Source organism: Pristis pectinata, chromosome 12 (genome assembly GCF_009764475.1).
Source record: "Pristis pectinata isolate sPriPec2 chromosome 12, sPriPec2.1.pri, whole genome shotgun sequence".
Lineage (NCBI taxonomy): Eukaryota > Metazoa > Chordata > Chondrichthyes > Rhinopristiformes > Pristidae > Pristis > Pristis pectinata.
In genome coordinates this window covers 17,442,292-17,464,863 of record NC_067416.1, presented here as the reverse complement: position 1 = coordinate 17,464,863, position 22,572 = coordinate 17,442,292, and the positions used below count along the sequence as shown (strand labels likewise).

The 22,572-nt window shown below is 37.8% G+C and overlaps 1 protein-coding gene across 4 annotated transcripts in view; it reads left to right on the top strand.

The window, feature by feature from the left end:
- The window catches only part of acsl5 (acyl-CoA synthetase long chain family member 5), a 42,969-nt gene extending 25,312 nt beyond the window's left edge, over positions 1 to 17,657 (top strand). For all 4 annotated transcript variants that reach the window (XM_052027210.1, XM_052027212.1, XM_052027211.1 and 1 more), the window contains 10 exons: positions 234 to 368; positions 6,607 to 6,741; positions 8,054 to 8,149; positions 8,451 to 8,523; positions 9,843 to 9,931; positions 10,011 to 10,127; positions 11,073 to 11,216; positions 11,469 to 11,570; positions 12,157 to 12,228; positions 17,418 to 17,657. In XM_052027210.1, the coding sequence (XP_051883170.1) occupies positions 234 to 368; positions 6,607 to 6,741; positions 8,054 to 8,149; positions 8,451 to 8,523; positions 9,843 to 9,931; positions 10,011 to 10,127; positions 11,073 to 11,216; positions 11,469 to 11,570; positions 12,157 to 12,228; positions 17,418 to 17,558 (1,104 nt within the window). In that variant the 3' untranslated portion in view covers positions 17,559 to 17,657. The remainder of the gene's footprint in view (positions 1 to 233; positions 369 to 6,606; positions 6,742 to 8,053; positions 8,150 to 8,450; positions 8,524 to 9,842; positions 9,932 to 10,010; positions 10,128 to 11,072; positions 11,217 to 11,468; positions 11,571 to 12,156; positions 12,229 to 17,417) is intronic.
- The last annotated feature ends 4,915 nt before the right edge of the window (positions 17,658 to 22,572 follow it).

The following is a 22,572-nucleotide window of genomic DNA, read 5'->3' as shown; positions in this document are numbered from 1 at the left end:
AACCTCAACATTATTTTTGGGGTCCCAAGAACAACCTGGAACAAGCAACTTCTTTGAATGTGGTGATTAGCTAACTTTGTTATTCACTGGGATTCAGTAGCCTTAATGTGAAATAATGTAGATTTTGCATATATCAGTGCCCTTTTTGATGATAGCCAAAGGTTAGGGTGCAATTTAATCGTGGGAACATGCTGAAAATAACTTATTAAATGGATGCAATTTTATTGTATTAGACAGCACTGTACTGTACTGGTTCCAGAGTGGGATTCTTTCAAGGTGACATTCGACTATTGCTAGATGATATGAAGACCCTTCAGCCTACAGTTTTTCCTGTGGTGCCTAGACTTCTGACCCGAGTCTACGATAAGGTTTGTTCCTTTTGTAGAAGGTAATGAGGAAGAAGTTGAATATATTAATTTTCAAAATAATCATAACAAAGTCCTTGCATTTTCCTTTTCTCCCTTCTCGTACTCCTCTCCAATAAATAGCCCAACTTTAGATCCACTGGGTGGACAGGAAACAGTATCTAACTTTGTCAGGGCAATGTCTGATCTCTGCTTTAATGTTCCCCACCTTTTTGTAACCTCTATTGCCTTTGCCTGACAAAATTAAGCTGATTTAAAAATTTTAAATGTCGAGCAACCTTGATGGATTTTGGTCAGAGGGTTCTATGTTTTCACCATCATTTGTGTGAAGAAGTGCTTCCTAACTTCATCCTTGAAGGACTTAGGGGGTTCCAATTTTAAGGTTTTGACCCCTGGCTCTAAGTTTTTATCACCACAGGCAACAGTTTTTCTCTCTCTAGCCCATCAACTCCTTTGATCAGATTAAACATCCAATTTAATTACCCTTAATGTTGATGCTTAGGATAACTAATTATGAATTATAAACAATTTCCAGTAATAGCGTGATTTGTTTTTGAAATTCTAGAAAATGATTACAACTTTTATCTGTGCTGGAATTTTAATATTCCAATTTCTTGAAATCTATCTGTAATTTTCAATTAACCCTTAAAATTAGATGTTGTTTTGGGAAAATTATTCAGAAGGGAACACATTTCTTCTCTGCTTAGTTGATGACTTGAAATGTTGTTGGACTTTCAAATAGAAAATTTCAATCTATCACTTTCTTAAAGGAACTGTAAATGGCAAATTTTATTGGCTGCCTTTAATGTTTATTTCCTGCCAGTTGAAGTGAAAATGGTAAGTAGCCTGAACCTCTGTGATGAAAATTATAGACTTGTAAACTGGTATATTGCTTTCATAGTGAAAATTAGGGACCAGTGTTAATTGAATGGACATCCATATATCAAAAGCCATTTACGTATATTGTGTTTGATCCAACTTGTTCCTTGCACTCCTTTGTGTCCCCACCACCCCCTTCCCCAATCTAATCCTACTGCTGCACTAAAATTTTGCAGCCCCACAAATCAAATGGAGATGCTGCCACACTGTTGATCCTGCCCAACAAAGTAGAGTGGGTTAGGAGGGATGACTGGGCTTTGGGCAGCAGCTCCTCTGATGAGCTTCTGCACTTTCACTGCTGCCAAATTATATGAACAAACAAATATGCAAATTAGGAGCAGGTGTAGGCCATTCGGCCCCTTGAGCCTGCTAGGCAAATTAATAAAATCATGAATAATCTGATTGCAACCTCAGCTCTGCATTCCTGTGTGCCCACGGTGTCCTTTCATCCCCTTGCTTATTAAGAATCTATCCACCTCTGCCTTAAAATATTCGAAGAATCTTGATTCAACTGGCCTTTGCAGAGGAGAGTTCCTCCGATGTGAGAAAATTTCAATACATTCCTGTCTTAAATGAACAAACCTTTATTTTTAAACAGTGACCCTCTAGTTCTGGTTACTCCCACAAGTGGAACTCATCTTACCTACTCACTTATTATGCTATAGAAGGAGATCATTTGACCAATAGGCCCAGGCCAGTTCTCACAACAGCAAATCCATCTCCTTATTTCCCTGTACCACTGCAACTTAATCTTTCTCACACATACCCATCAACTCCCCTTTGATGATTTTGCCACTTCCCTACACTGAGGAGTAATTAACAGTTGCTAATTAATGCACCAGCACATCTTTGGCATGTTGAAGAAACTGGAGGACCCGGGGGAAACTTGTGCAGTCCCAGAGAGAACATAAACTTCACACAGACACACACAAGGTCAGGATTAAACCCAAGTTGTTGGAGCTGTGAAGTAGCACCACCAACTCCTGCATGACTCTGCCATTCTCTCATCCACCCTGTCAGAACCCCACAGGATTTTGTATGTTTCAATTATTCCCTTTCACTCCTCTAAACTATAGCAGATATGTACAAGCCTAGTCTGTTTAACCTTTCCTCTTAAAACATTCCACCTATTCCAGTATTAGTTCAGTAAACCTTCTCTGAACTTCTTCCAGCACATTAGCATCATTCCTTAAATAAGGAAAACAGTACTGTGATCTGATTAGAAGTATAATGATTGTATTCAATTCCCCTCACACCAAGTAATACCATTAGGTTAACTTCTTAATTACTTGCTGTTCCTGCTTACTAGTCTTTTAAAGTCTTTTAAAAATCCACCCAGTGGATCTAAAATTATGCCATTTATTGCAGATCAAAATCCTCCTGTATCTTAGAGCCCACAATATCTCACTATTTAGATAATACACTCCTTTTTATCTTTCTGCCAAAATGAACACATATTCCCACATTATAATCCATTTGCCAGATATTTACTCACTTATTTACCATTTCTACATCCCTTTGTAGCCTCCGAATGTCCCCTTCACAACTTGTTTTCCTGACTTTCTTTCAGTCATCAGCAAATTGAGTAACTACACCTTGTGATTTTATGCAATTGTAAAAAGTTGAAGCCCCAGCACCGATCCTTGTGGGACAGGACATTACATTTTGCCAACCTGATAAGCACTAATTTATGCCTACTCTGTTTCCTGTTAGCCAAACAGTCCTCTATGCACACCAATATGTTACCCGTTACACCATGAGCTTTCTATTTTTGCGATGAGTTTTGATTCACTATCTTATCAAGTGTATATCTAACTATAGTGCATCCATAAGTCCCCATTTATCCACAGTATTCATTACTTCTTCAAAGAGTTCCAATAAATTGGGTAAAAGGACAATAATAGCAGTTATATATAGGCACCCTAACAACAGCCGGGATGTGGACTATAAGTTACAGCTAGAAATAGAAAAAGCATGTCAGAGACAACGTCAAGATAATTATGGGGGATTTTAACATGAAGGTGGATTGGGAAAGCCAGGAAGGCAGTGGATCTCAGAGGAGCGAGTTTGTGGAAGGTCTACAGGATGGCTTTCTGGAGCAATTTGATGAGCCCACCAGGGGATCAGCTGTTTTGGATTGGGTGCTGTGTAACGAACCGGAGGTGATTAGGGAACTAAAGGTAAAGGAACCATTAGGAACTAGCGATCACAATATGATTGAGTTCAGTTTCAAATTTGAAAAGGAGAAGCTGATATCAGATGTGTCAATATTTCAGTGGAACAAAGCAAATTACAGTGGCATGAGAGAGGAACTGGCCCAAATTGATTGGAAAAGTAAGCTAGTTGGAGGGACGGCAGAGCAGAAATGGATGGAATTTCCACAAGAAAAAAGGTTTTGAATGGAAAAATGGCACAAATGTGGATAACGAGAGAGATGAAGGCTAAAATAAAAGCAAAAGGGAGGGCATACAAGGAAGCAAAAATTAGTGGGAAAACAGAAGACTGGGAAACTTTTAAAAACTTACAGAAAGAAACTAAGGAGGTCAGTAGGAAAGAAATGATGAATTATGAAAGGGAGTTGGCAGATAACATTCAAAAAGATACCAGGAGTTTTTTTAAATATATGAAGAGTAAAAGAGAGACACAGGTTGATATAGGACCAATTGAAAACGATGTGGGAGAGATTATAATAGATGACAGAGATGGCAGAGGAACTAAATGAGTATTTTGCATCAGTCTTCACAGTGGAGGACATCAGCAATATACCAAATAGTCAGGGGTCTCAGGGGATAGAACTGAATTCAGTTAAGATTACTAGAGAGAAGGTGTTCTGGAAGCTAAATGGACTAAAGACAGATAAGTCTCCCAGACCAGATGAAGTGCACCCCCGGGTTCTGAAGGAGGTGGCTTCAGAGATTGCAGAGGCATTGGTGATAATTTTCCAGGAATCAATAGACTCCGGCATGGTTCTGGAGGACTGGAAGGTCGCAAATGTAGTTCCGCTGTATAAGAAAGGTGGGAGGCAGCATAAAGGAAATTACAGACCTATTAGTCTGACGTTGGTGGTGGGAAAGTTACTGGAATTGATCCTCAAGGATGAGTTATGGAATACCTAGAGGTGCAAGGCAAGATAGGCCCAAGCCAGCATGGTTTCGTGAAGGGAAGATCCTGCCTGACCAACCTATTGGAGTTTTTTGAGGAAATCTCAGGTAGGGTGGATAAGGGAGAGGCTGTGGATGTTGTGTATTTAGACTTTCAAAAGGCCTTCGACAAGGTGCCGCACAAGAGGCTGATTAATAAGATGAGAGCTCATGGAATTACAGGTAGGATATTGGAATAGTTGGAGCATTGGCTGGTAGGCAGAAAGCAAAGGGTGGGAATAAAGGGATCCTGTTCTGGTTGGCTACTGGTTACTAGTGGTATTCTGCAGGGCTGGTGTTGGGGCTACTTCTTTTTACTTTGTACATTAATGATTAGGATTATGGAGTAAATGGTTTTGTGGCTAAGTTTGCAGACAACGCCAAGATAGGTGGAGGAGTAGGGAGTACTGAAGAAATAGGAAGGTTGCAGAAAGACTTAGATAGTTTAGGAGAATGGGCAAAGAAATGGCAGATGAGATTCAATGTTGAGAAATGTACAGTTGTACACTTTGGAAAAAGAAATAAATGGGCAGATTATTATCTAGATGGGGAGAAAATTCAAAGTACAGAAGTACAAAGAAGCTTGGGGGTACTTGTGCAGGATACCCTAAAGGGTAACCATTAGGTCGGATCAGCAGTAAAGAAAGTGAATGCTATGTTAGCATGCATTTTGAGAGGTATAAAGTATAAAAGTAAGGAACTGTTGATGAGGCTCGATGGGGCACTGGTGAGGCCTCATTTGGAGTACTGTTCTCAGTTTTGGGCCCCGTATCTTAGGAAGGATGTACTGATGTTGGAGAGGGTTCAGAAAAGATTTACAAGGATGATTCCTGGAATGAAAGGGCTTACTTATGATGAGCGTTTGTTGGCTCTTGAACTGTATTCATTGGAGTACAGAAGAGTGAAAGGGGACCTCATAGAAACACCTAGAATGTTGGAAGGACTGGACAGAGTAGACGTGGTTAAGCTGTTTCACCTGGTGGGTGAGTCCAGGACTAGAGGGCACAATCTTAGAATTAGAGGGTACCAGTTTAAAACAGAAATGAGGAGAAATTTCTTTAGCTAGAGGGTAGTGAAATTAAGGAATTCGCTGCCACATACAGCTGTGGAGGCCCAATCATTGGGGGCATTTAAGGAGGAGATTGATAGGTATCTGATTAGTCAAGGTATCAAGGGATATGGGGATAAGGCCGGAAATTGGGGCTAGATAGGAATAGTATTAGTTTAGCTCATGGAGCAGACTCGATGGGCTGAATGCCTACTTCTGCTCCTTTGTCTTGTGATTTTGTGGTCAAACTTGATTTCCCTTCCACAAAACTACAACGTTTTAGCCTGTTGGTCTTCAATCTATCCAAGTTCCCTGCCATAATGTCTTGAAAGATCAGAGACATTAAAAAAAATAGTTGCACTCGATATAAATAATTATACATTCTAAAAAAATATTTTCAATTACTCGTGAAAAGTTAAAGAAATTACTTTAAAACATTGAGTAAAATGCTAAAAGAACACAGTCATTTGCCTTTTCAGCCCAATTTGGTGACTCCATTGAAATATGTTGGCTTGTACTCCATATGCCAGCTATGGCTGGTGTAAAGCTAAAGGGCCATCCACAATGTGTGTTCAGCCTCTCAGCTTAACAGGACTGAGCCCTGCCCCAGACCCACCATATCTCTCAATAGAGAGGGATTCCAGTGAAATACCATTTAATCTCCATCGCATTCCTGACCTCCTTATATCATGGCATAAATGGCAATCATGTTGACCCATGCATTACTGCCAACTGAGAGTTCTGGATAGCACAATCCGAACCATTACACTTAGTATTCTTATTCACGTGCTGACTTAAGTAATTGGATGCCTGATTTTCTTTTCCTTCCTTTGCTATTAAGCTAACCTAAGTGGGGTGCATCAAGACTCACTGGAGACTGGTGGCTTCTTCTCCCTTGAAAAGTATCCAACTATTGCTATTCAACAACTACACTACTTAAAGAGGGATTAAGTTGAACTCTACCTAACAGCTTGGATGCATGGAGTTGCCTTCTATTTAATTGAATCTTATTACAGCTAATTAGTGAGATCATGCGTGCTTTTTAATGAAATGCACCTTCATTGATCAGAATTTTTTAATTCAAAAGCAAATTATGCATGGATGAGTAATTTCGAGATTCCACATACAGTGTAAGAGGGTCTGAATTTATTTCATGTTGAGTTATTTATCATAGGTGCAAACTGAGTTTCAATCGCCCTTTAAGAGATGGCTGTTAAATATTGCTGTTAGCTGCAAACAAGCTGAATTATCCAGAGGAATTATTAGAAATGACAGTTTCTGGGACAAGCTGATTTTCAACAAAATTCAGGTATGTATAGACTGTTCATCTTATAATGGCCAGAGGAGGAAACCATTATTTAGCTGTGATTTGTCTGCTCATAGTGGTGGTTATGGCAGTTGCTTGTAAGAGTGGTTCCTGAATTGTGTTTTGGTTTCTCAACAGAATGTTGACCTATCCAGGTACAACTATCCAGACGCTTTTGGTAATAATGAGTATACTTGCCTATAAATTTTTTTTTGCCAGGGAAAATACTACGTAGGTAATGCTTACTTAGAGTTGCAAATAGTATTCTGTAGCTAATTCACCACAAGCTTCGTGGTAGGCTAAAAAGTAAATTGCTGTAAGAACTCAGTGGGGTGAGCAGCGTCTATGGAGGCAAAGGGGTCATCAACATATTGGGTCGAGACCCTGCATCGGGACTCAGAGGTTTTTTTTTACTGAAGATTCCAGCATCTGCAGTCATTTGTGTCTTCATGGTAGAGTAACTGTTTTATATCTGTCAAAAAGGAGTTACCTGAGGAAACGTAAGGCAGATTGGCCTTTTCCTGGAACAATCTATTACACCAAACATACTTGTCTGTTTACCATTCTGTGTGTGTCCACAATGAAGAATTTTTAAGACGTATATTTATCCATGATGATTGGGCAGGGAAAAGGATCAATTTTTTTTGTCCCATTTAGTCATAATAATGCATTTGTTGTTGAATGTTGGTTGATGGCTATCATTGCTCAAAATATCAAATAGTGATTATTTACACAAATGCATTCAAGAATTTCTCTTGAAACTCATGACAATAGTTAGACCTTTCAGTATCCACAGTGCTATGTTGTCTCTGGCGTGTGGATTACAATGAGGTAGTACTTCATTAGATCTCCGAACAAATGCAGTTCTTGAAGTTGTAATAACTGAGGTCAATGGATGTTTGGATTCTAAAGGATATGGGTTAGTACAGGAAAATGATGTTGAGGTAAAAAATCAGTCATGATTTTATTGAGCAGTGGATCAGATGTGAGAGGGTGAATGGCCTTTTCCTTCTTTTTCTTATAATTTTAACTAACGTGTGGCTTGGTGTCAAACTTTGTCTGATAATTGTCACACAAAGTATTTTGAGTATTTAAAACATTGAAGATGCTATATAAATATAAGTTGCTTGTATATGGATACAATATATTAAACAGATCTTGGCAATTTCCTAATACCTAGACAAATTCTGTTAACAGAGAACACATTGCTTATAGATTGTAGATTTAAGTCTAGTGCTGAAAGAAACGATTCATTGTGTGTTAATTTTCAATAAACATTTAAAATATTTTTTCTAAATTCTTTTACCTACGGAAGGCTACCATGGGAGGACGTATCCGTATGATGGTAACAGGAGCGGCTCCAATTTCCTCTACTGTTCTAACATTTCTTCGAGCAACATTGGGCTGTCCAGTATGTATCGACTTATAGCTTGTGCTTTATTTTAGTTGCTCATTTGCTTTTATCTCCGATTTACATTCTGCCCTGCAAACGATTTTATAATTTCAGGTCTGCAAACATTTTTAACAATTGCAAGTTCATGTAAACAGGAGCATAAGTTTGTATTTGTGGAAACATTCGAATGGAAAGAAATGGCTTAAAATTTAATGACATTACTCCATGGAGTACACAAAATGTTATTTCAAATAATCACAAACATGTTTTCTAAATTTAAAAAAAAAACTGGAATCTGGTATGTTTATTTTGTCAATAGATTTTTGAAGCATATGGACAAACTGAATGCACTGCTGGATGTACCTTCTCAATGGCTGGAGATTCTGCTGCTGGTAACTTGTCTTTTAACACTTATTTTCCACTTCTCTCCTCTCAAAGGAGCTAATTATCAGTTTGCATTTCACTTTCAAATCCTTGATGAAATATGCACATCAATGTGGTCTGAATATTGCTGCTGAATTTATAAATGGGTTACCAATGAACAATGAGATGGAGGAAAGAGTTGCAAGTTCAAGTTTAAAAATGATTGCAAATCTGAGTGCTCAGAAAGCTGAAAGAACAATTATTTTTGCAGTGGAATTAGATCTTGGCATTCTGGGTGAGGAGTTAGAAGCTTTCCTTTAGCAACCAAACAATGAGGTGGTGCAATGTTAAAGGTTGGTTAGGATTGAGCTGGCATTTTGGAAACAGAATTGTTTCAGAAACTGGTAGTGGTAGCAGGGTGGGGATTTTATGGTTCCAGCAAAATTGGTATGGGTCCTACAAAAAATAAGCTGTAGTAAGTTCATGGATCATCTGCAACTTGGTCAGATACACATAGCCTCATAGTAGTGATGAAATCCACTGGGTAAAAGGAGTTATTGTCAGTATTAAATTGAAAGGAGATCAAAAGCTGGTAGGTAAGTATGCCAAAGAACAACCTACTGGAAGAGAAAAAGAAAAAGACTGAACATAACAGCACCTGAGTTCTTAAAGGAATTGGAAGAAGAACCATTGAAGGAGGCATATAATGGGATGGATAGAAATGGAGCCAGTTCCAGAATAATGCAAAAGCGTATTGTTCTGAACCTGCCCATTTTTTTCCTGTTTTAAACTGGAAGATATTAACTATGATGAATTGCACCAATACTTTTTCAAAATAAAAAGTCATAGATTGCAATCATGCATGACTTGCCTCCTTCAAACTTTTTGGAAAGTGTAGCATAAGCATTATCTTCCACAATGGGAGAATTTTTTATGAAGAATTTTAAAACTGTGTAGACGCAAACCTAAACTGTATATATCCTATCTTGAGGTCTAAAAATAAATGGATAGCATGATTAAAGTAAATGTCTGACTTTTTATATAACCAAAGAGGTCCATGAAACATTAATGCAATATCTTTCCCGGCAGTCTACTGCAGAAGAATTCCAGAAAGGCAAAGGAAATGAATGGTCATATCCACTGAGAAAGCAATTGGAAGGCTTTTTGTTTCTAATCATTTTCTTCAATCAGTGCAGTGGATTTTGGCAAACCCAGAACAAGCATCATAAAGAGAGTGACTGACCCACTTGCCTTGTGCACTAGTGACCAACTTTGGGGAGAATTGTGATCACAAGTCTTTTTTCTGGGAAACTGATCCAAGATATTTATGTACTATTTTTCATTGTAGGCCATGTTGGTCCACCACTTCCTTGCAACATTGTGAAATTAGTTGATGTTGAAGACATGAATTACTTTGCTGCTAAAGGGGAAGGAGAGGTAAAGAAGAACATAATGTAACCTGTTTTGATGTTTGTATACAAACTTTTGCTGATCCTAGTGGGCTTTTCCATTCTAGGTCTGCCTCAAAGGCACAAATGTATTCAAAGGTTACCTGAAAGACCCAGAAAAAACGACTGAAGCTCTAGATGCTGATGGATGGCTCCATACAGGGGACATCGGAAAGTGGCTGCCAGTAAGACTATTAATCTCAGAAAATTTATTAATTGTGTGTAACCATTTCTAATCCCTGCTCTCATGTCTGTTTGCATAACAGACTCTTAAATGTCCTTGCAAAATCCATTGAGATAGACCATTGTGTACTTTTGTGGACCTATTTCATTTGGCATTTAATTGTAGTAGGACAAATGGCTTACCATTGAATTTTACCTGTTGAGTCATCATTTCTTTTTCTCCTTTTAGAAATTTGTCCAAAATGAAAACTAAATTGTTTGCAGCATTATTTTTATCAAGAAGATGCTTTTGAATGTTGACTTTCCACATTTTGTACTAATTTGGTTTTATTTGGTCGTGAGCTTAATTGTCAGCTTTGCTTGATCTAAAGTACAGTGCAAGAATCAGAGGGGGAAAAGAGAGTCACTTTCCCAAAGTGTTTCTTAACTCGTATCTTAACAAAAAAAGCCAACCAATAAAGTAACTACCGAAGGGTCCTTTTATTCAATAAAATCTTCAGAGGGTTGCAGTTTGGCAAAAAGAGTTTTGACCTTAAATTTTGCATTTGGTATTTATCATTCATCTCAACTGAATTATTGCAGAGTCATTGCACCAAAGCTAATTATCTCCTAATGCAGAAGAAAAAAGCTTTTTTGTTTAAATCTGATTAATCAATTGCTTATTAACTGCCTAAGAAGCTTGTTTAGGCTTGGATAATTAACTGATCCTGCGCATGTAATGGCAATGCACCTGTTCAGACAAGTTCAGGACTAATGAGTGTTTCAGCATTACATGGAAAATAATGAAGATGGGTAAACTAAATGCCAGATGAAAAGTTTTGCTTCTGATGAGTAATGGATGATTTGTGCTGTTCACATTTTTGCTTTTAAGAGTTAATAATTGAAAACTTTGGTTGAAGAATCTGCAACTTTTTTTTGGACAGTGAGGCAATTTCTTGTTATTTCAGAATGGAACTTTGAAAATAATTGACAGGAAGAAGAATATATTTAAACTGGCACAGGGTGAATATATTGCACCAGAAAAAATAGAGAATGTATATATTCAGTGTGGTCTTGTGGCCCAAGTTTTTGTCGCTGGAGATAGCTTACAGGTAAGTCTAAAATGACTTTCCCATTCCTTGCATTTTAATTTAGTTCCATAACCCTTTTGGATAATGCAGTTTTTATGGCACCAGTATGCAAAAAATCTGGCCTGTAATGTGCTTAATCAAAATGTGTTTTTTAAAACTTTCCCTTGTATGGTTAAATGAAATGTTTCTTTACAAGCTGATTACTTTTGGAAAGAACATCCTTTTCTGGTTCTATTGAATTAAGTGTATTGTACATTCTTTCTTTTGTCTCAGTCATATTTGGTGGGCATTGTGGTGCCTGACCCAGAGGTGCTTCCTGAATTTGCTGCAAGTAAAGGATTCAAAGGCTCTTATGAAGAGCTATGCCAGATTCCGGTATGAATTTTAATTTTTTTTACTTTAATTTTCATGATGTTAAATGAACAGGATCATTTATTATGATAGTTCTTGCAACCACTTGGCATATTATATCTTGGTTTGTTGTAACTGATGAAGGATTTAAATTATACTGATATTTGGCACATTATTAAAACAGTTATTGTCATCCTTGCTGATGCAGAATAGTTGCAACTGGAATTGCATCCTTCATTTCAGGGGTACTGTTATTGCAATTAGCAGAATGAAGGAGGCAAGTTTTGTTGAGTTTAATTAAGGTTTCAGACTTCGATTGAAATGTAGATGCTTGTGATTTAATAGACCAATGTTGTCCCAATTACTTTTAAGAATTCAGATCATTAAGTTTACTCTTTGTAAGTAATGTCCATGGCACTGAGTATATGATGGGCCTTATTCTTTTAAATTTGACCTAAATTCTGCATCACTGCAAAAAATCACTGCACTGCTTACAAGATAAAGAAAGAACTGAACTACCAAATTGATTCCAATACATATGGTTGCCTTGAGCTTGCCAACATATAGTAGTCAAACCTGTAACTCTTTCCTGTTTTCTCCCACATTTTAGGAAATAAAGAAGGCTATTTTAGATGACATGGTTAAGCTGGGAAAAAAAGCTGGATTAAAATCATTTGAACAGGTATATTACAAAGCCACAATTATAAAATAGCTACGTGGTGGTGGGTGGGTGGGTGGGTGGGGGGGGGGGGATATCACCATTATGAATGAACTGTTCATGTCAGCCAACAATTATTAACTCTGCCTCTTCTGCTCTAGCTTAATGAATGGCTGCTTCTAAATGAGCCACGTATAAATGTCAGATTTAATCTCTTTTATGTAATTATGTGCACATGCTGAGTTCTATCCTATCTGCAGGCTTTAAATTGGGAGTCAAGAGCCTATTAAACTCCAATGGTTGCAAGTTAGTATTTCATTTAAGTATCTTGCTAATACAGATTCTGCAGCTATCAATCTCAAACTAATCATTGTAGTGTTATCACAGGTACAGACATCTTCTCTGATCAAGCAAACTTGGTTTGCTTTCCCAATATCATAGACTGCTTCAAATCACCAACATCTCATCTGTTACATTAAGTTTATATTGGAATGTTCCCTCAAAAATTCCATTTGTCCCATGGCAGAGTTTGTAAACATGCTGCCTTGTCTTCCTTTAACTATATATCTATATCCTGGCCTAAATGTATGCTTTTCGCTTCACGGAGTGGAAGTTTCTTTGCTTAGTTTTGATAATTTTACCAAGAAGCTTTGTGGTCTGTACTTAGTAGGTACAGACCACTGAGATTATACTCCTTATCAAAGTATAAAACACTTTGATATTTGTAACAAAGTGCTCTAGTGAATCCCACAAAAGCTGTTATTAGTGGCTAATGTGGATAAACAAGAATTAGTTAAAGATCATCAGCATTGCCTTTGATTCTGCTTCTTCCAGTTGGGCCTTGTACCACTTTGGGCAGACTTCACATTTTTAACACTATAATCTCTTTCATATCTCCTCCACTGCTAAATTCGGGTTCACAAGAAAGAGCTGGTTCCTATACAATTTCCAGAACTGTACATAATACTCCATATGTGGTCTAATCAGGAGTACTTTTCATCACTGTTGCAAAAGTCCCTTCCATTTGTGTTCCAGCTTAAGTTATAACTGTTAACTTTTTTGTATTTTTCTAATGCATTTTATTGATATATGCACACAGACCTCTGCATTTTTTATTGGATAAACATCACAGTTTTTCACTACAGGTATATCTTGTAATTTCTTCATAACGTTGCAGGAAAATGTGTCAATGAAGAATTGTATATTGCAATCAACATCTTTTGAAGATGGCTATTGCTCTCTTGGGCCTTTTCATAGTAAACTGTTTGGTGCTGGTACTTCCATGTTCTCTGTGTGTTCCATGTGACTTCTGTTGCAACAAGTTCTAACAGATCTTCATTAGAGAACTCTTTGGCATGATATTCCAGTAACTCCCCTGTGTCATCCAGTCTACTTAAACTGAATTGCCATCTTGATGATGTCTTCCCACAGATTTTTTTAAACTCTGCCCAGAATTTCCTCCACACAGCATTCACTGTTGTATGGGTATATCATTTCAAGAGGCACTGATGTAGGCTGTGTCCATGATATTGTACTACTTCCAAATGATGTCCCTGAAGGCAGTAGGGCTTGAACATAGTGATAGAACCCTGGTCCACAGGTTATAAAATGATGCTGCTTTGGAGGCAGAAATTCCATGAGGATGTTGTTAACCATAGCCTCTGGTTGGATGTGTGGAGGTATTGTCAATGGAGAGCAAAGCTCTGTTGTTCAGTTATTCCTTGCACAATACAGTTTGATGACAAGGGAGGAGAGAAGTGATTGAGTGTTTGGAAGAGCATCATCATCATTTGGGCTTTTTACTTATAGATAGCTACATCAGTGGAAGATTGCCCTTTTGAATCTCCCTTCTGAGCAGTAGGTTGAGACAGTTTAAGCTTGCAGTCATCTTCAGCACTGCCTCCATAGAGAACAGTAAGGCCATTTTTAGCTGCCTTGAAGCCTGGAGCAACTTTCTCATCTCGCAGTGAACATGCCTAAAGGCATCCTCTTCCAAAAGACAGTCTCATCAATATTAAACACTTGTTTGGGAGCATAACCACCTTCCATTTCAGCTCTTTTGGAAATTTTTGTTACCATGGTATCGATACTTGCTGCCTCCCCTGCAAGACAAAATATTATGGAGTCTTGCCTATTTCCTGAAACCAGCCATGGCTACCTTTAAACATATTGGCATTTTCTGAGATTCATTGCTTTCTTTTTAAATTTTGCATAACAATTTCACTTTTTCCTGAAACGTCATTAAACTTGGGCACCTGCCATTGGTTCTGACCTTCTAGCCACATGCTTAACCTATTTTCTTTTCTCTCTATCTCCTGCCCTTTGTAGGACATAATGCACTTTCAGGGGTAACATTCTACTTTTGGTATTAATACAAGATGCTAGTCTTCTGAAAATTATATCACTTGATTAGCAGCTCTAGTGGCCCTGGTTCAATCCTGACTTACAGTGCTATCTGTGTAGACCTTGAACAATCTCCCTGTGACTGTATAGGGATGCTCTGGATTCCTCCCACATCCCAAAGAAGTGTGGGTTGGTTGGTTAGTTGGCCATTGTGTGAGTGGTAGAATCTGGGTGGAGTTGATTGGATTGTACAAAGAAATAAATTATAAGAAGAGATTCATGTAGGATTAGTGTAAATAAGTGCTGGATGGTTGGTGTGGACTTAATGGGTGAAAGGGACTGTTTCCAGTACAGTCCTACGGTTATATTAACTTGTGAAGCTGAGGATTTCTCCTGGTGTACTTCTACTATATAGGGGTCTATTGTCATTGTCAGTCTGTTTCAAAAATTGTTTGTGTAAATACTGTGGTTAGTTTCATGAACCAAATGTGAAGTGGAACCCATTGTCAAGTGGCTATGGTCTGTGTTGTCAAGGCATCTGTGTCAACAAGTTGCAGCTGTTAACTTAATGGCTATCAATCTTGTTGACTCAGCTGCACATGAAAATTGCTGCTTATTCCTTATAATATCAATGAAGTTGGACTGCAAGCACCCACAATATCAATATGGGATACAGTAGAAATGGATTGAAAGCTAATGCTTTATTATTGAATCCTATTAACTATAACTTTGTCTGTCATTAAGGATTTTTCATTATAGGTTTGTAAATTGTTTACAATAGTACATTTTCCGAGTCCATTACATTATAACAAAGGTTCTCAAATCAAATGTTCGTAAATCAAGGAGCACCTGTATTTAAGTAGGAGTCTGATCTATCCTTTGTTTTAATCTGAATGGATGACTTCAAACTAGCCTGCATTTAAGTCAAACTGCCAGATGTTTTCCAGTCACTTAAACTTGCAGAAATAATGAGAGATTATATTTCTATCCACATTATCTATTTCATTTCTCCAATTTGTATCTGGCAAATTAGCCTCCTTGTATTAATTAAGCCATTAATGAATTGTTAAGACACTAATGAGTTGATCCCAGTCCTCTTCAATTTCAGTGCAATACTTCACTGTCTTCTAACATTGGTAGGTGACTTTTGGATAATCAGGGAATCAAAGGTTAAGGTCACCAGAGTAATCAAATGAGCAATGATCTTATTGCATGCCAGAGCTAACCTGACTGTTCAGAAAGCCTATTCCAGGTATTGTTATGTTCTTGTATCCATCGTGGTTAATATTTTTATCTTTTGTATTCATGAGCTTTAATTTAGCTAGACTTTATTAAATGACTTAAAGTTCAATGAACTATAGAGACTTTCCTTGCCTACTAAAGCAATAACTTTCTTGGATTTAATTGGATCCATAAGATGTGACATACCTGTTTGACTCTGGCACTCTATTCCATAGAACACTACAGCACAGAAAACAGGCCATTCGGCCCTTCTAGTCTGTGCCAAAACGTTATTCCGCTAGTCCCATTTACCTGCACGCAGTCCATAACCCTCCAGACCTCTCCCATCCATGTATCTATCCAATTTATTCTTAAAACTCAAGAGTGAGCCCGCATTTACTACATCAGATGGCAGCTCGTTCCATACTCCCACCACTCTTTGAGTGAAGAAGTTCCCCCTAAACCTTTCCCCTTAAAGCCATGTCCTCTTGTACTTATCTCTCCTAATCTAGGTGAAAAGAGCCTATTCACATTAACTCTGTCTATACCCCTCATAATTTTGTAAACCTCTATCAAATCTCCCCTCATTCTTCTGTGCTCTAAGGAGTAAAGTCCTAACCTGTTCAACCTTTCCCTGTAACTCAACTCCTGAAGACCCAGCAACATTCTAGTAAATCTCCTCTGCACTCTTTCAATCTTACAAATATCCTTCCTATAGTTGGGTGACCAGAACTGCACACAATATTCAGTTCAAATATCTCTGTGCTCAATCACTCTGAACTTGATTTAGATTCCAATTATATTGCAGCATTCTTCTACGCACTTTGATTTTGGTCAAGGGATAGGTAGTAACAGGTGCCTGAATATGATCTGTACAGGCCTTTGCAATGGTTATGGTGGGATTTTAGTTTGTTGCATCAAAATCATTGCAGATCTTTAATGAGGATTTTTATTCCAAATAGGAAACTTTAAATATTGTATGCCTGTATAATTTGCATAAAGATCAATCCACAAATGAATCCATAATGTGGACTAAGTAACTAGGGCATAGTCCAGAAGTTAATGTACTGAGCATTTCTGATCACCATGTTGACTAACCCCTGCACTCAACAATTTTGAAAGATAGTGAACAATTTTAACTTCAACTTGGGATGTAAACTACCACATGTGAACAGTGGGAATGATGAATTCCATTGATTAATAGTTAATCCTTGGTTAGTTGATGTTCATTTGATAAGAAATTGATGCTTACTCTACAAAATATTATACTATTCTGCAAGAAATGTAACATGCTATGGATGCTGGCAATCTGAAATGGAAGAAATATTATGAACCATATGGGTGATGATCCAGACCAGAGCAGTTGAAGTGAGTTTGGTTTGATAGGGAGGACATGGGAATTTGTATTAATTAAGACAATGGATTAGTCAAAGACTGGCTTCTTTGATGACATTGTGGCAGTTAACTGTTAAATTTTAATGCACATCAGTAAACATGATATTTAAGTAATAAAAGGCAAGATTGTACATCTAAATAGTGCAATTTTGATTCTAAACTGCTGGTTCAACTTGGTTGCTCATTGACATTGTTGTAGGAAAGAGTGTACAGATCATGTCTAGTCTGAAAACTTTCATGGTCTTTTTTTCTAGGTAAAGGACTTGTATCTGCACACACAGATGTTCACTATTGAAAATGGACTCTTAACACCAACACTGAAGGCCAAAAGATCGGAACTAAGCAAATTTTTCAAAAAACAGATTGACTGTCTCTATGGAAATACACAAGCATAGATTCCCTCCAGTACATTGACAATGATGGTTTCATATCCTGGACATGTAATATTGAAAGGAATATGTAAGATGTAAACAATGTTGAATAAAATTTTTTCCAAAAAATGTGGACAGTTAACCTTTTCTCCCCCCAGACAATGGGTTTGTGCATGTCATATTTCAAAATGAGTCCTGTTAAAATTGTAGTTTATAACAGCCCAGTGAGGTTAATTGGGAGCAGCAAGAAGTGTGTATTGATCAAGAGCCCAGCTTAATATTGGAACATTTTATTCAATATATGAAGAGACTTCATTATCTCATTTGCTTGTGATATTAAATGCAAAAATAACTTCATCTATATTGCAGATAAAGTCTTTTCACGAAGAAATGTGGATAAATGTGCAAACTAGATACCAGTGTTCAGAACTAAACCTGGGTCACTGGAGCTGAGGCAGCAACTCTGTGCCACTGCATTGCCCTATCAGCAGGGGATTGAATTCTACTGAAAACCAGAGAAGAACACTCCACTAGCTCAAAGGGAGATGCTTATAATATTTAAAAAGTTAATCAGCTTAATAGCAGTTCTCCAATGAATTACTGCCCTCCTTTCAATTGTGAGATCAGAAGTTGGGATATTTGCACAATGATCTGTTCTATTTGTAGTGCCTCAGATAATAAAACAATCCATTCCTGCATTTAGGTTGATAACTGGAAACCAAGTATCCTGAGGCTGGTGGGATCTGCTTTAGGAGGGTGATAGAAGTAGAATCATAATAAATGTTAGTATTTTTGGTATTCCTTTACTGCTATGAACAGGAAGCCTATGAACCAAGAGCGGGAAAGTATACCTAGCAATTTTTTTTTGACAGGCATGGACACATGGGTTGGACAGCCTACCTTTATGTCCAATATATTGCTCTGATACCCTACTTGTATTCATATTCAACAGATTCTGCAATTTTGTGATACCACCAATGTGATGACAGCCTCACTTTCATTGTCTTTTTTGGATTTCCAAAGCAAAGATAGCCTCCCCATCATTTTTTTTTCTACTCCACTTGTATCAATATCCATTTTCCTTGCTACAGCACCTTCCCCTGTAATTGCAGGAGCCCCAACACCTGTCCTTTTACTTACTTGCTACCCGAAGTCTCAAACACATCACGTGAAGCAGGAACTTGTCATACAATTTGGTACACGTTGTTGAACGGCTTATGTTGCAGCCACCAAATTCAGACTGTTTCCATTTTGAGGAATTCCTCCAGTCATTTTGCTGGTATAATCCTGAATTTCCATTTGCCTATTACTTTAGTTCTCCATTCCAAGTGAACTTTGAGAGCCAACTTACCTTTGCTCCAAAGTAGCTTGAGGAAAAGAACCTTATCTTTCAACTAGACACATTATAGCCTTCCAAATCCAACAATGAGTTTAACATTTTCAGATAACTATTTCTTGCATTTTTAGTTCTGATTTCCAGCACTCACTGCACATTCTTCCATAAATTTCAAATAATTATTCTACATTTACACCACCTACAGACCAATCTTTGCTTTTAATTGCCCCATTATCATCTCCTTTGACCCTGCATTATTACCATTTTTTAAAAACCATTTATTCCTTCCTGCATTCCACCCTATCACAGGCCTCTTTTGTTTCCTTGCCCCTCTCCCATGGATCCTGAAGCTGGTTTTGATTGTTGTTGAGTGTTAAATTTTGATTAGCCTCTCTACAGACATTGCCTGACGCAAGTATTTCCAGAACTTTGCTTCTCTTGCAAAGATATGTTTGAAATTATACAAATCTCATGATCAGGCTGCAAGGAAATTAGAAGTTGCCCAGTGTCAAGAAAGAGACCAGCTTGAGTTAGCATCGAGGTAAGAAGGAGCTAAGAATAAATGCAGTATTTAATTTGAGAAGTAAGTTGTATCATTTCTATCAAGTTTGATAACAGCTAGAAAATTCATATCAAATTTTGTAAAGCATTTCAAAAACAAAAACTGCTAGTGTTGTAAATCCAAATAATGCTGTAGCCCCTGCAGTTGTGTGGGATACTGCTATGCCAGGAGTGTACGGTAGTGGAAACAGAAGAGTAAGCCAGCAAGCACTGGAGAGAAGGGTCACTTCAAAATGTTGAAAGGCAAAGAAAATCTGGTGGTGGAAATTAGAGGATGATCTGGTTGGAAGCTGGCTGGGTTGAGGACAAGGGGAACCTCAATCTAGCTCTGAGTGGTAAAAGAGGGGGCAAGGGCAGAAATATAGGAGATGGACGATGTGATTAAGTACCTGTCAACTATGGAGAAGTGGAAAAAGGAAGACAACTTGGAATCACTGTTGTGGAAAATGTCATGAGACAGAGCAGGTTATGAAGGGTGAACAGATTTGTTGACTGGAGAAACAGGGAAAACAGAATGAAGATCTTAAATGAAGCAGGTTGGGAGGAGGTGTAGTTAAGATAGCTAAGGGAATCCATGGGCTTGTAATGAATATTGATCACCAACTTATGCCCTGAGATGGATCAGAGAAAACCCACTCTCATCCTCATGGCACCTTATCATACAACAATGTTATCTTTTCCCTTCCTATCATTCCAAGGACCTGAACACTCCTTCCAGGTGAAGCAGCAATTCACTTGCACTTCCAATTTAGTGTACTGTATTTGGTGTTTGTGTGGTTTCCTCTCCATTGGAGAATCTAAACAGAGATTGGATTACACCTTGCAGAACACCTCCATTCAGTTTGCAAAGGTTTCTGTCAGCTTCCAGTTAGTTTAGTTCTCCAGCCAACTCCTCATAGTTTGGCCCCTTTCCCTGTTCCAATGCAAGCTAGAGGAATTGCATCTCATTTACTGATAGGCTCACGCCAGATCTTGGAGCACAACATTGAATCAAAATTTTCAGGTAACCAGCCTTTCCAGTTTGTGTCAAAACAAGCTACTTCTGATGAAAGGTCAACCTCAGTTTTTCTCTCTATACTGTCTGACATGCTGGGTATTTCCAGTATCCTTTTAAGGCTTCCAGAAACTACATGCATATACAGAATAAGACCAGCAGTAGGCCATTTGGGCCCTCAAGCCTGCTCCACCATTTAATAAGATCATGGCTGATCTGATTGTTATCTCAATTCTACATTCCTGTCAATCAGCAGTAACCTTTTACTCATTTATTATGAAGTATCTAGCAACGCCCAACTTAAATATTCGAAGTCTCTGCTTCTCCTGCACCTTGAGGAGCAACCTCTGAAGGAGAAGAAATTACTCTCAGAAACTGCCTCTCCACATCCAACCTGTCATGAATCCCCAGGATTTTGTTTCAAGTCCTTTTAAGTCTTCTACACTTCAGCAGATACAAATCTATCCTGCCCAACTTTTCCTCCATAAAACACTCCCATTCCCAGTATTAATTCAGTAAATGTCATTTCAACTGTTTTCATGCATTAATATCTTTCCTTACATAAGGGGAGTACTGCACATACTTCCAATGTAGTCTCAATGTCTGTATCAAAATATCCTTATTTTTGTATTCAATTCCCCCAAGCAATAGATGATAACATTGTTAGCTTACTCAAGTACTTGTATACCTATATACTAGTCTTGTGTGAATGTGCTGGAACACTCAGATCCCTCAGCACCTGAACTCTGCAATTCTTACTAGATATGCTTTATCTTTTTTTTTCACAAAATGGACAATTTCAGTTTCCCACATTATACTCTATTTGCAGATCTTTGCCCACTCACCCAACCCACCTATATCCCAGGGTAGCCTCCTTGTGTTCTCTTCACTACTTGCTTGCCTACTTATGTTTGTGTCATCAGCAAATTTAACAAAAGTGCCTTCAGTAAATTGTAAAAAGTTGAATTTCCAGCACAGATTCTCCACTTGTTTCATTTTACCAACCATAAAATAAAACTCATTCACACCTATGCCCTCTTTCCCATTAGCTGACCATTCTTCTACCCAATGCAATATGTTGCATTCTATGCTACGAGTCTATTTTCTGCAATAACTTTTGATACAACACCTTTATTAGGTAGGTTCAGGAGATCCAAGTATGCTTCATTAACTGATTCCCCCTTTGTCTACACCATACCCCACTTCAAAGAATTCCAATAAATTAATGAGACATGATTTCCTTTTATAAACTGACATTGACTTTGATTACCTTGAATTTTCCAAGTACCCTGCTAAAATATGTCTTTAATAACAGCTTTAACATTTTCCCTAATAATAGATGCAAAGCTAACTGGCCCATACTTTCCAGCTTTCTGTCTCCCTCCCATTTTGAATAAAGGAGTTGCATTTGCTTTTCTTAAAAAAACCTAATGGAAGTTTCCTCAAATCTATTATGGTATATAATCTCAATTCCAGGATTATAGATTTTTTCCACTTTTGTCCTCAGTTAAATACATCACAAAAAAACATTAGGCTGTATTGTACCTACATATTAACTGCGATTTGGGTAGAATTTCACCCAACAACAACTCAATTTCCAATCTCTGCTTTTTAAAAATGATTCTGCTTTCCTTGCCTGCTTAGTTAACCTGTCTCTATTCCCTTGTAACCTCCTTTCCCAGATAAGATCAAATCAATAAATTCCCTCATCCAAATTATTAATACAGATTATAAACTTGAAGCCCAAGCACTGAATAAGCCAATATTTACAAAGTATCAATGAGAAAATGAGACATCAATAGTTCTATTTGTTAACCAATCCTCAATCCAGAATGAGATCACCAAAACAATGAGCCCTTTTTTTTTAAAATGGTAGCAGGATAAGTGCATTTTGTAAGCTTAAATATTCTAATATCCCTTATAACCATCAAAAAGCCCTAAAATGTCAAAAGCCATTTCTTCAGAACTCCTTGACTCTGCTCCTAATTTGATTTTCTTGATAACCTGTCACCTTGTCCCACAAAATGGATTCTAGCAATTTCCCCACAAACTGGATGCAGGGTAGAACAGCCTTGTTCCCTGTCTCTCTCTCTCTCACCAAAAGACCAGGCTGCTTGTTACATTTCAGAAAATACTAGAACATGTTC